Source organism: Oncorhynchus gorbuscha, linkage group LG23 (assembly GCF_021184085.1).
Source record: "Oncorhynchus gorbuscha isolate QuinsamMale2020 ecotype Even-year linkage group LG23, OgorEven_v1.0, whole genome shotgun sequence".
NCBI lineage: Eukaryota > Metazoa > Chordata > Actinopteri > Salmoniformes > Salmonidae > Oncorhynchus > Oncorhynchus gorbuscha.
This window is the reverse complement of record NC_060195.1, coordinates 1,851,564-1,865,919: the sequence shown is the minus strand read 5'-3', so window position 1 is coordinate 1,865,919 and position 14,356 is coordinate 1,851,564. Positions and strand designations below refer to the sequence as shown.

Here is a 14,356-nt window from a genome sequence, read left to right as displayed (position 1 = left end):
CCCCTGTAGCTCTGTGTGTGACCCCTGTAGCTCTGTGTGTGATCCCTGTAGCTCTGTGTGTGATCCCTGTAGCTCTGTGTGTGACCCCTGTAGCTCTGTGTGTGATCCCTGTAGCTCTGTGTGTGATCCCTGTAGCTCTGTGTGTGACCCCTGTAGCTCTGTGTGTGACCCCTGTAGCTCTGTGTGTGACCCCTGTAGCTCTGTGTGTGACCCCTGTAGCTCTGTGTGTGACCCCTGTAGCTCTGTGTGTGACCCCTGTAGCTCTGTGTGTGATCCCTGTAGCTCTGTGTGTGATCCCTGTAGCTCTGTGTGTGACCCCTGTAGCTCTGTGTGTCATCACTGTAGCTGCTCCAGCAGAGGACAGCAGTCCTCCAGTCGGTCTAGTCCCTCTACTGCCTCTATCAGACCCTCCACCTTCTCTCTGGGAAGGACCGCCCCAGCGTTGCTACGGAACTTCTTCCTTAGGCTCTCATTGGTCAAAGGGTTACGCCAGTGACCATAAAAAGTATCACAGCGTCCCTTCAGGATGTCCCCGCCCACCAGCGTCACCTGCACCTCGCCGTACATGCGGTCAAAGTTAGCGGGGTTGTCATGGGGATGCTCAACGTGGACACGCCCCAGCAGGGAGTAGAGGTCGGGGCGCTGCAGTGCTTCCTGGGAGAATGAGTCCACGGTGACCTCTCCGTCCAGCAGGGCAGAGCAGGCGTTGAACTGGAAGGAGTGTCTGGCCTCATGCTCCGACTCCGGGAACGGACGATCAATGTACTTGGAGCGGGGAACCCTGAGCAGGATGTCCTGGACCTGACCTACGACCCCTGACCCCTGACCACTCCCCCCTGACCCCTGCTCCCTCAGCAGCAGTTTGTGTACGGCGGCAGCAGCGTCGGCCACCCAGTGCATCCCCAGGTGGGCCGGGAACCTCTTAAACCCTATATCCTGGTTCTCTAGGAGGAACTGCAACCCCTCTTCCTCTGGGGAGGCCAAAGGTTGTGGGGCGTAGTCCTCGTAGAAGGCGCTGAACCCTGCGACCCCGGCGGTGTCATCCAGGACCCTGGGTGAGGCCTCCAGACCTCTAGAGGCCAGTAGAGCCGCCTCAAGCCCCAGCCGCGCTGCGTTGCCGATGTGGAGGGGTTTGGACTGGGTGGCGGCATTAGCCATGGGGGCTCCTGATAGGCTGGCAGCGATGGCCAGGGCGTGGCTACACTGGGAGTGTTCCAGAGAGAGGAGGCGGGCGCAGGCTGCTGCACTACCCAGAGTACCCACAACAGTAGGGGGTGGAACCTGGAGGGAGAGGGGGTGGAGGGAGAGAGAGGTCAGATGTTAAGGAATAACAACAGTAGAGGGTGGAACCTGGAGGGAGAGGGGTGTGGAGGGAGAGGGGGTGGAACCTGGAGGGAGAGGGGGTGGAGGGAGAGACAGGTCAGATGTTAAGGAATAACAACAGTAGAGGGTGGAACCTGGAGGGAGAGGGGGAGGGAGAGGGGGTGGAACCTGGAGGGAGAGGGGGGGGGGGAGGGAGAGGGGGTGGAACCTGGAGGGAGAGGGGGGTCAGATGTTAAGGAATAACAACAGTAGAGGGTGGAACCTGGAGGGAGAGGGAGGGGGTCAGATGTTAAGGAATATAACAACACTAGAGGGTGGAACCTGGAGGAGAGAGGGGGGTCAGATGTTAAGGAATAACAACAGTAGGGGTGTGGAACCTGGAGAGAGAGGGGGTGGTGGGGGAGGGGGCTCAGTTGTTAAGGAAGCACAACACGAAAAAAAGTGTACACTCCAAGGTTCTGCTGTTACCGAACTCACCTCTTGGGGATGTTGTGGGTTAGTGTCGGGGTTAGGTTTAGGGGTCAGGGGTCAGAGTCCTTACCTCTTGGGGATGTGGTGGGTTAGTGTCAGGGTTAGGTTTAGGTTAGGGGTCAGGGGTCAGAGTCCTTACCTCTTGGGGATGTGGTGGGTTAGTGTCAGGGTTAGGTTTAGGGGTCAGGGGTCAGAGTCCTTACCTCTTGGGGATGTGGTGGGTTAGTGTCAGGGTTAGGTTTAGGTCAGGGGTCAGAGTCCTTACCTCTTGGGGATGTTGTGAGCCTCGTTGGAGAATCTCATCAGTCGTCCCTGGATCTCTATACCCACATTGAACGCAAGCAGGAAGTCCCGCCCACTAGGCTTGCTGTTACTGGGCAGCATATCGCTGACTGCCAGCAGGGCAGGAAGGACTGCCCCTGACGGGTGAGTGGCAGGGTGCCAGGTGTCATCAAAGTCCATTGAGTGGGCCTGGAGAACAGACACACAACAAACACGGTTAGCCTGGACAACAGACACACAACAAACACAGTTAGCCTGAATAACAAACACAGTTAGCCTGGAGTACAGACACACAACAAACACAGTTAGCCTGGAGAACAGACACGGTTAGCCTGGAGAACAGACACAGTTAGCCTGGAGAACAGACACACAACAAACACAGTTAGCCTGAATAACAAACACAGTTAACCTGGAGAACAGACACACAACAAACACAGTTAGCCTGGACAACAGACACACAACAAACACAGTTAGCCTGGAGAACAGACAAACAACAAACACAGTTAGCCTGGAGAACAGACACACAACAAACACAGTTAACCTGGAGAACAGACACACAACAAACACAGTTAGCCTGGAGAACAGACACACAACAAACACAGTTAGCCTGGACAACAGACACACAACAAACACAGTTAACCTGGAGAACAGACACACAACAAACACAGTTAGCCTGGAGAACAGACACACAACAAACACAGTTAGCCTGGACAACAGACACACAACAAACACAGTTAACCTGGAGAACAGACACACAACAAACACAGTTAGCCTGGAGAACAGACACAGTTAGCCTGGAGAACAGACACACAACAGACACAGTTAGCCTGAATAACAAACACAGTTAGCCTGGAGAACAGACACACAACAAACACAGTTAGCCTGAATAACAAACACACAACAGACACAGTTAGCCTGAATAACAAACACAGTTAGCCTGGAGAACAGACACACAACAAACACAGTTAGCCTGGAGAACAGACACACAACAAACACAGTTAACCTGGAGAACAGACACACAACAGACACAGTTAGCCTGGAGAACAGACACACAACAAACACAGTTAGCCTGAATAACAGACACAGTTAGCCTGGAGAACAGACACACAACAAACACAGTTAGCCTGGTCAACAGACACACAACAAACACAGTTAGCATGGAGAACAGACACACAACAAACACAGTTAGCCTGGAGAACAGACACACAACAAACACAGTTAGCCTGGACAACAGACACAGTTAGCCTGGAGTACAGACACACAACAAACACAGTTAGCCTGAATAACAAACACAGTTAGCCTGGAGAACAGACACACAACAAACACAGTTAGCATGGAGAACAGACACAGTTTGCCTGGAGAACAGACACAGTTAGCCTGGAGAACAGACACACAACAAACACAGTTAGCCTGGACAACAGACACAGAACAGACAGAGTTAGCCTGAATAACAAACACACATTAGCCTGGAGAACAGACACACAACAAACACAGTTAGGCTGGAGAACAGACACTGTCAGAGTGACTGTGTAGTGACTGTAGAGGCCCAGGAATATAATAACAGTAGCAGGTCTGTCAGAGTGACTGTGTAGTGACTGTGTAGTGACTGTAGAGACCCAGGAATATAATAACAGTAGCAGGTCTGTCAGAGTGACTGTGTAGTGACTGTGTAGTGACTGTAGAGGCCCAGGAATATAATAACAGTAGCTTGTCAGTCAGAGTGACTGTGTAGTGACTGTGTAGTGACTGTAGAGGCCCAGGAATATAATAACAGTAGCAGGTCTGTCAGAGTGACTGTGTAGAGACTGTAGAGACCCAGGAATATAATAACAGTAGCAGGTCTGTCAGAGTGACTGTGTGGTGACTGTAGAGACCCAGGAATATAATAACAGTAGCAGGTCTGTCAGAGTGACTGTGTAGTGACTGTAGAGGCCCAGGAATATAATAACAGTAGCAGGTCTGTCAGAGTGACTGTGTAGTGACTGTAGAGACCCAGGAATATAATAACTATAGCAGGTCTGTCAGAGTGACTGTGTCGTGACTGTAGAGGCCCAGGAATATAATAACAGTAGCTTGTCAGTCAGAGTGACTGTGTAGTGACTGTGTAGTGACTGTAGAGGCCCAGGAATATAATAACAGTAGCAGGTCTGTCAGAGTGACTGTGTAGTGACTGTAGAGACCCAGGAATATAATAACAGTAGCAGGCCTGTCAGAGTGACTGTGTGGTGACTGTAGAGGCCCAGGAATATAATAACAGTAGCAGGTCTGTCAGAGTGACTGTGTAGTGACTGTAGAGGCCCAGGAATATAATAACAGTAGCAGGTCTGTCAGAGTGACTGTGTAGTGACTGTAGAGACCCAGGAATATAATAACAGTAGCAGGTCTGTCAGAGTGACTGTGTAGTGACTGTGTAGTGACTGTGTAGTGACTGTAGAGACCCAGGAATATAATAACAGTAGCAGGTCTGTCAGAGTGACTGTGTAGTGACTGTAGAGGCCCAGGAATATAATAACAGTAGCAGGTCTGGCAGAGTGACTGTGTAGTGACTGTGTAGTGACTGTGTAGTGACTGTAGAGGCCCAGGAATATAATAACAGTAGCAGGTCTGTCAGAGTGACTGTGTAGTCACTGTAGAGGCCCAGGAATATAATAACAGTAGCAGGTCTGGCAGAGTGACTGTGTAGTGACTGTGTAGTGACTGTGTAGTGACTGTGTAGTGACTGTAGAGGCCCAGGAATATAATAACAGTAGCAGGTCTGTCAGAGTGACTGTGTAGTGACTGTGTCGTGACTGTAGAGGCCCAGGAATATAATAACAGTAGCAGGTCTGGCAGAGTGACTGTGTAGTGACTGTGTCGTGACTGTAGAGGCCCAGGAATATAGTAACGGTAGCAGGTCTGTCAGAGTGACTGTGTAGTCACTGTAGAGGCCCAGGAATATAATAACAGTAGCAGGTCTGGCAGAGTGACTGTGTAGTGACTGTGTAGTGACTGTGTAGTGACTGTGTAGTGACTGTAGAGGCCCAGGAATATAATAACAGTAGCAGGTCTGTCAGAGTGACTGTGTAGTGACTGTGTCGTGACTGTAGAGGCCCAGGAATATAATAACAGTAGCAGGTCTGGCAGAGTGACTGTGTAGTGACTGTGTCGTGACTGTAGAGGCCCAGGAATATAGTAACGGTAGCAGGTCTGTCAGAGTGACTGTGTAGTGACTGTAGAGTCATGAATATCTCTTTATGTATCCCACAGAGAGAGGCTCTAAGTTAAGCATGTTATTGGGCACAGAGGGCAGATTGTTTTAACAACAAGGATGTTCACTCAGCATGTACTTCAGCCAGTCCAGTCTGCTGGACTCCACCCTATTGACAAATCCAGCTTGTTTTGGACATCAGGACTCTAATCTCTGTTCTAGTTCTGTTTTAGTCCTGAGCTCTGCCAAGGGTGGAGCTAAATGATCTTAGCAGGACAAGATGACGATCTGCCTGTCAGCTCTCTGATATTTTTACCTCTCTGCCGTCTGTGTCTGTCTGTCTCTAACACTCAGACAGAGCAGGGAAACCCTGGAGAGGTGTCTGTCTGTCTCTAATACTCAGACAGAGCAGGGAAACCCTGGAGAGGTGTCTGTCTGTCTGTCTCTAACACTCAGACAGAGCAGGGAAACCCTGGAGAGGTGTCTGTCTGTCTGTCTCTAACACTCAGACAGAGCAGGGAAACCCTGGAGAGGTGTCTGTCTGTCTGTCTCTAACACTCAGACAGAGCAGGGAAACCCTGGAGAGGTGTCTGTCTGTCTGTCTGTCTGTCTGTCTGTCTGTCTGTCTGTCTGTCTGTCTGTCTGTCTGTCTGTCTGTCTGTCTGTCTGTCTGTCTGTCTGTCTGTCTGTCTGTCTGTCTGTCTGTCTGTCTGTCTGTCTGTCTGTCTGTCTGTCTGTCTGTCTGTCTGTCTGTCTGTCTGTCTGTCTGTCTGTCTGTCTGTCTGTCTGTCTGTCTGTCTGTCTCTAACACTCAGACAGAGCAGGGAAACCCTGGAGAGGTGTCTGTCTGTCTGTCTCTAACACTCAGACAGAGCAGGGAAACCCTGGAGAGGTGAGGTGAGGTGAGGTGAGGTGAGGCCAGGGTTTTCATGGCTGGCTGCTGGGTGCATTATCACCATCCTCACCGTCTGGCTGAAGTACTGCCATGGCATTAGAGCACTGTACCCTTATGGTTAATGTTCAACCTGACCTATATCCTCATTGTTTCACATATTATCATTTATATTTTGTGTTAAAATGAAGAAAATTAGATGTGCCTCATTTGCGTAAGTGCATTCAGAAAGTATTCAGGCCCCTTGACCTTTTTCCACATTTTGTTACGTTACAGCCTTATTCTAAAATGGATTCAATTGTTTTTTCACTCATCAATTTTTTGTATTTTTTTTGGGGACCTTTGTTTAACTAGGCAAGTCAGTTAAGAACAAATTCTTATTTTCAATGACGGCCTAGGAACAGTTCAGGGGCAGAACGACAGATTTGTACCTTGTCAGCTCAGGGGTTTGAACTTGCAGTTACTAGTCCAACACTCTAACCACTAGGCTACCCTGCCGCCCCAGATCTCTACAATCTCTCTACAATCTACACACAATACCCCATAATGACATCACAATACTCCATTATGACATCACAATACCCCATAATGACACCTCAATACCCTATATTGACATCACAATAGCCCATAATGACATCACAACACCCCATAATGACATCACAATACCCCATAATGACATCGCAATACCCCATAATGACATCACAATACCCCATAATGACATCGCAATACCCCATAATGACATCACAATACCCCATAATGATAAAGCAAAAACAGGTGTTAGACAGAATGTATTTTAAAAATCCTGAAATATCACGTTTACATAAGTATTCAGACCTTTTACTTAGTACTTTGTTGAAGAACCTCTGGAAGCGATTACAGCCATGAGTCTTCTTGGGTATGACGCTACACCTGTATTTGGGGAGTTTCTCCCATTCCTCTCTGCATATTCTCTCAAGCTCTGTCAGGTTGGATGGGGAGCATCGCTGCACATCTATTTTCAGGTCTCTCCAGAGATGTTTGATTGGGTTCAAGTCCGGGCTCTTGCTGGTCCACTCAAGGACTTGTCCCAAAGCATTGTCTTGACTGTGTGATTAGGGTGATTGTCCTGTTGGAAGATGGACCATTGCCCCAGTCTGAGGTCTTGAGCACTCTGGAGCAGGTTTTCATCACGGATTACATTTACATTTACATTTAAGTCATTTAGCAGACGCTCTTATCCAGAGCGACTTACAAATTGGTGCATTCACCAACTTCGCTCCCTTTATCTTTGCCTCGATCCTGACTAGTCTCCCAACCTCCCCACAGCATGATGCTGCCACCACCATGCTTCACCGTGCTTCACAGGTTTCCTCCAGACGTGACATTCAGGCCAAAGCGTTCAATCTTGGTTTGCAGGCAACATCATATTTTTGATGTGCACAGATAGTCTCTCGGTGGACATTCGATGTTCCCATTAAGTCATACATCATCAAATGGCAATAGGCTAGATCTGTTCCCCCCATGTAGCTACAGCTCAAGCACAGAACAAATGGAATCTTACCTTGGAAGATGTTTGCTGTTTGGTGAAAACATTTTGAATCTCTGGGCTGGTGATCAATAACGGAAGGTCACAGGAAGACAAATAAGACATCCTCATGATCTGTGGAGTCCCGGCTTTCGGTGTATTACGTCTTATGTGTTTATTTCCTTTATGCTTCACAACGCTAACCGGAATGTAGGTAGCAGCCATCTTGAAATAGGGTCATCGGCTCATTCTGTTATTATAAATTCGTATGCCCATATAAGGTAGTAAGTCATACCAGATATTTGACGGCATTGATCAATAGCCAAGATACTCAGCTTTCCGCAGACACCCTGCTTCTGCAGAGAGGGGCTGCCGTTCTCATACCAGATTGAATTTAATAACAACATTCAAATACCACAAATTTGGGGACTTCACATTTAAGAGGTTTTAAGTGACAAGTGGATTTTTGCACCCCTCAAACACAGGAAATAGATGGCTGAAAATGACAGATCCTCCGGTGGGCGGCGCATGCTAGTATATCTACTCACTGTGTGTCTGTTCAGATCTAGTGTAAATATATCTACTCACTGTGTGTCTGTTCAGATCTAGTGTAAATATATCTACTCACTGTGTGTCTGTTCAGATCTAGTGTAAATATATCTACTCACTGTGTGTCTGTTCAGATCTGGTGTAAATATATCTACTCACTGTGTGTCTGTTCAGATCTAGTGTAAATATATCTACTCAACGTGTGTCTGTTCAGATCTAGTGTAAATATATCTACTCACTGTGTGTCTGTTCAGATCTGGTGTAAATATATCTACTCACTGTGTGTCTGTTCAGATCTAGTGTAAATATATCTACTCACTGTGTGTCTGTTCAGATCTAGTGTAAATATATCTACTCACTGTGTGTCTGTTCAGATCTAGTGTAAATATATCTACTCACTGTGTGTCTGTTCAGATCTAGTGTAAATATATCTACTCACTGTGTGTCTGTTCAGATCTGGTGTAAATATATCTACTCACTGTGTGTCTGTTCAGATCTAGTGTAAATATATCTACTCAACGTGTGTCTGTTCAGATCTAGTGTAAATATATCTACTCACTGTGTGTCTGTTCAGATCTGGTGTAAATATATCTACTCACTGTGTGTCTGTTCAGATCTAGTGTAAATATATCTACTCACTGTGTGTCTGTTCAGATCTAGTGTAAATATATCTACTCACTGTGTGTCTGTTCAGATCTAGTGTAAATCTATCTACTCAACATGTGTCTGTTCAGATCTAGTGTAAATATATCTACTCAACATGTGTCTGTTCAGATCTAGTGTAAATATATCTACTCACAGCCACTCCGTTGACAAAGGCAGCCAGGGTTGGGGAGAGTCTGGTTCCTCTGCGTCCGTACACACTGCTGATGTCATCAGTACCATACATATGCTGCAGAGACAGTAGGGGGGCGTTAGACAGACAGACAGACAATCAGACACAGGATAGACAGTAGGGGGGCGTTAGACAGACAGACAGACAGACAGACAGACAGACAGACAGACAGACAGACAGACAGACAGACAGACAGACAGACAGACAGACAGACAGACAGACAGACAGACAGACAGACAGACAGACAGACAGACAGACAGACAGACAGACAGACAGACAGACAGACAGACAGACAGACAGACAGACAGACAGTAGGGGGGCATTGGACAGACAGACAGACAGACAGACAGACAGACAGACAGACAGACAGACAGACAGACAGACAGACAGACAGACAGACAGACAGACAGACAGACAGACAGACAGACAGACAGACAGACAGACAGACAGACAGACAGCAGGGGGGCGTTAGACAGACAGACAGACAGACAGCAGGGGGGCGTTAGACAGACAGACAGACAGACAGCAGGGGGGCGTTAGACAGACAGACAGACAGACAGCAGGGGGGCGTTAGACAGACAGACAGACAGACAGCAGGGGGGCGTTAGACAGACAGACAATCAGACAGACAGACAGAGGATAGACAGCAGGGGGGCGTTAGACAGACAGATAATCAGACAGACAGACAGAGGATAGACAGTAGGGGGGCGTTAGACAGACAGACAATCAGACAGACAGACAGAGGATAGACAGTAGGGGGGCGTTAGAGAGACAGACAGACAATCTGACAGGCAGACAGACAGACAGAGGATAGACAGTAACATTAAACATTCTAACCAATGGACAATAAAGTTGTCTTCTGTTCTCTCACCTGACAGTGTTGCAGGGCCAGCTGGAAGACATGTGTGGTGCTGCCCAGTAGTCCCACTCCGATGGAGTCAAGGACCATTCTCTTACTGCGGTGGAGCACAGTGGGGGTCAGCTGGTGGGGCTGGACACCCTGGATGAACCTGCCAAAACTGTCTGTCACACTGTCCTCTGAGGCTGGATGATCTACCACTGGAGGGGTGAAGGAGGAGGAGAGGAAGAGGAGAGGAGGAGGAGGAGGAGGAGAGGAGGAGGAGGAGGAGGAGGAGGAGAGGAGAGGAGGAGGAGGAGGACAGGGGAAGAGGAGGAGGAGCAGGAGAGGAGGAGGAGAGGAGGAGGAGGAGGAGGAAGAGGAGGAGGAGGAGGAGGAGGAGGAGGAGGAGGAGGAGGAGGAGGAGGAGGAGGAGGAGGAGGAGGAGGAGGAGGAGGAGGAGGAGGGAGGAGGAGAGGGGAAGAGGAGGAGGAGGAGGGAGGGAGGAGGAGAGGAGGAGAGGATAGGAGAGGGGTTGAAGAGGAGAGGGGAGGAGGAGGAGGAGGAGGAGGAGGAGGAGGAGGAGGAGGAGGAGGAGGAGGAGGAGGAGGAGGAGGAGGAGGAGGAGGAGAGGTGGAGCAGGAGGAGGTGGAGAGGATGGGAGAGGGGTTGAAGAGAGGGGAGAAGGGGAGGCGGAGGAGGAGAGGTGGAGGAGGAGGAGAAGGAGGAGAGGTGGAGAGGATAGGAGAGGGGTTGAAGAGGAGGGGGAGGAGGAGGAGGAGGAGGAGGAGGAGGAGGAGGAGGAGGAGGAGGAGGAGGAGGAGGAGGAGGAGGAGGAGAGGAGGAGGAGGAAGAGGAGAGGTGGAGAGGATAGGAGAGGGGTTGAAGAGGGAGGGAAGGAGGAGGAGGAGGAGGAGGGAGGAGGAGGAGGAGGAGAGGAGGAGGAGAGGTGGAGAGGATAGGAGAGGGGTTGAAGAGGAGGGGAAGGAGGAGGAGGAGGAGGAGGGAGGAGGAGGAGGAGAGGAGGAGGAGAGGTGGAGAGGATAGGAGAGGGGTTGAAGAGGAGGGGAGAAGGAGGAGGAGAGGAGCAGGAGGAGGAGGAGGAGGAGAGATGGAGAGGATAGGAGAGGGGTTGAAGAGGAGGGGAGAAGGAGAGGGAGAGGAGCAGGAGGAGGAGGAGGAGAGGTGGAGAGGATAGGAGAGGGGTTGAAGAGGAGGGGGAGAAGGAGGAGGAGAGGAGAGGAGCAGGAGGAGGAGGAGGAGGAGAGAGAGACGAGGAAAGAAGTCAGGAATGTTTTACACCTCCCCAGTGTGTTCCAAGCTCAGTTTACTGATGTCTGAACTGAGACAAGAGGAGAGGTTGGTATAGAACCAACACAGCCTGTATCTAGGAAGGTCTATATAGCCTAGTTCTATGTTAGTATAGATCCGACCAACAGCCTCTATATATATATATACTATACATACTGTCAGAAAAAGACTGAGGACCGAAGAAGCTTAATGTGTTAAATTGAGAGAGGAGAGAGGAGAGAGGAGAGAGGAGAGAGGAGGAGGGAGAGAGAGAGGAGAGAGAGAGAGAGAGAGAGAGAGAGAGAGAGAGAGAGAGAGAGAGAGAGAGAGAGAGAGAGAGAGAGAGAGAGAGAGAGAGAGAGAGAGAGAGAGAGAGAGAGAGAGAGAGAGAGAGAGAGAGAGAGAGAGAGAGAGAGAGAGAGAGAGAGAGAGAGATCGAGCTGTTACTGACCATCCAGGGCTGACTGGTGGAGTCGTCTCAGCGTAACAGACGCAGGTCTGAAGGATCTCTGAGAAACAGACAGAAAACAGCATAATATCAAACCACAGTTTACTGTTGCATATGAGTTACTGAATGACAGGTTCACAGTGTGAATCAAAACATGAAACCTTGATGTAGACTCTCTTCCTTGGTTACTAAGGCACAATACTCTGCCAGATACTGAGCCAGAGGTTAACAATACTCTGCCAGATACTGAGCCAGAGGTTAACAATACTCTGCCAGATACTGAGCCAGAGGGTAACAATACTCTCCCAGATACTGAGCCAGAGGGTAACAATACTCTGCCAGATACTGAGCCAGAGGTTAACAATACTCTGCCAGATACTGAGCCAGAGGTTAACAATACTCTGCCAGATACTGAGCCTACCACTGAGGAAGTACAGCTCCCGCTCAGCCCAGTCAAAACTGTTCGCTGCTCTGGCCCCCCAATGGTGGAACAAACTCCCTCACGACGCCAGGACAGCGGAGTCAATCACCACCTTCCGGAGACACCTGAAACCCCACCTCTTTAAGGAATACCTAGGATAGGATAAGTAATCCCTCTCACCCCCCCCTCCCCTTTAAGATTTAGATGCACTATTGTAAAGTGACTGTTCCACTCGATGTCATAAGGTGAATGCACCAATTTGTAAGTCGCTCTGGATAAGAGCGTCTGCTAAATGACTTAAATGTAAATGTACATGCTAACAATACTCAAATGTAAATGTACATGCTAACAATACTCATATCACCACATGGTAGCATCACCACATGGTAGCAGAACAACATGGTAGCAGCACAACATGGAAGCAACACAGCACGGTAGCAGAACAACAGCACAACATGGTAGCAACACAACATGGAAACAACACAACATGGTAGCAGCACAACATGGCAGAAGCATATGGTAGTAACATGGCAGAAGCACAACATGGCAGAAGCACAACAGCACAACATGGTAGCAGCACAACAGCTTAACATGGTAGAGGCGCAGTATGGTAGCAGTGAAGCATGGAAGAAGCACAATATGGAAGCAACACAACATGTAGCAGCACAACAGAATAGCAGCACAGCATGGTAGCATCACAACATGGAAGCAACACAACATGGTAGCAGAGCACCATGGTAGCAGCACAACATGGTAGCAACGCAGCATGGTAGCAGCACAACATGGTAGCAACACAACATGGTAGCAGCACAACAGGGAAGCAACACAACATGGTAGCAACACAACAGGGAAGCAACACAACATGGAAGCAACACAACATAGAAGCAACTCAACAGGGAAGCAGCACAACAGGGAAGCAACAGAACATGGTAGCAACACAACATAGAAGCAACACAACATGGAAGCAACACAACATAGAAGCAACACAACAGGGAAGCAGCACAACATGGTAGCAACACAACATGGTAGCAACACAACAGGGAAGCAACACAACATGGTAGCAACACAACATAGAAGCAACACAACATGGAAGCAACACAACATAGAAGCAAAACAACATGGTAGCAACACAACAGGGAAGCAACACAACATAGAAGCAACACAACATGGAAACAGCACAACAGGGAAGCAACACAACATAGAAGCAACACAACAGGGAAGCAACACAACATGGAAGCAGCACAACAGGGAAGCAACACAACATAGAAGCAACACAACAGGGAAGCAACACAACATAGAAGCAACACAACATGGTAGCAACACAACAGGGAAGCAACACAACATAGAAGCAACACAACATGGTAGCAACACAACATGGTAGAATTACAACATGGTAGCAGCACAACATTGTACCAGTACAACAGCACAACATGGTAGCAGAGCAACATGGTATCAGCAAAACATTGTAACAGCACAACATGGTAGCAGAGCAACATGGTATCAGCAAAACATTGTAACAGCACAACACGGTGGCAACACAACATAGTAGCAGCATAAAATGGTAGCAGCACAACATGGTTAAACCTCTAACCTCTACTAATGTACAGACAGGTTTATAGGTCTCTAACCTCTAACCTCTACTAATGTACTGACAGGTTTCTAGGTCTCTAATCTCTAACCTCTACTAATGTACAGACAGGTTTATAGGTCTCTAACCTCTAACCTCTACTAATGTACTGACAGGTTTCTAGGTCTCTAATCTCTAACCTCTACTAATGTACAGACAGGTTTATAGGTCTCTAATCTCTAACCTCTACTAATGTACAGACAGGTTTCTAGGTCTCTAACACAATGAGGCAGTTGAAGAGAAAGAGACCTATACATTTCAAACTAAATAATTTAATATATGTCTCATATACTGTAGGTTATGCCTGGTGACCATATTGACTACATGACTGAGTCTTACCTGTACTTTGGAGAGCATGTCTGTCTGTCTGTCTGTTTTTGATCTCTTCTCTCTGTTTCTCCTCTCTCTTCTTTGTCGGCGTGGGATGGATGGATGGGTGGATGATGTAAGCGTAGGTAGGGAGGATGCAGGTTGTCTCTCAGGTGAGCTCTGCCTGTCTTATATACTGCAGAACGGACAAAAGGTCTAAACTGATAGACAACAGGGAGAGGGGCAGGAACTTCCAAAACACCACCTCTACTCCAATCACAAGCTGAGATTGTTCCTCCTCCTCATCATCATCAGAAGGAAGTAATTGATTTCTTAGGTAAGGTATGATGTCACCACTCAAGGGTGGGACCAGGGGAACT

The 14,356-nt window shown here is 48.4% G+C and overlaps 1 protein-coding gene across 1 annotated transcript; it reads right to left on the bottom strand.

Annotated features, from left to right (window-relative positions):
* Positions 1 to 217: 217 nt before the first annotated feature.
* Positions 218 to 14,062, bottom strand: LOC124011570 (cis-aconitate decarboxylase-like). Its single transcript, XM_046325027.1, has 7 exons — positions 14,007 to 14,062; positions 11,623 to 11,680; positions 9,915 to 10,102; positions 9,008 to 9,100; positions 2,060 to 2,265; positions 1,632 to 1,644; positions 218 to 1,281 (listed from the first exon to the last, which is right to left on the bottom strand). The coding sequence occupies exons 1-7, from the start codon at positions 14,022 to 14,024 to the stop codon at positions 337 to 339; spliced, it is 1,521 nt and encodes a 506-aa protein (XP_046180983.1). The 5' UTR covers positions 14,025 to 14,062; the 3' UTR covers positions 218 to 336.
* Between the last annotated feature and the right edge of the window lie 294 nt (positions 14,063 to 14,356).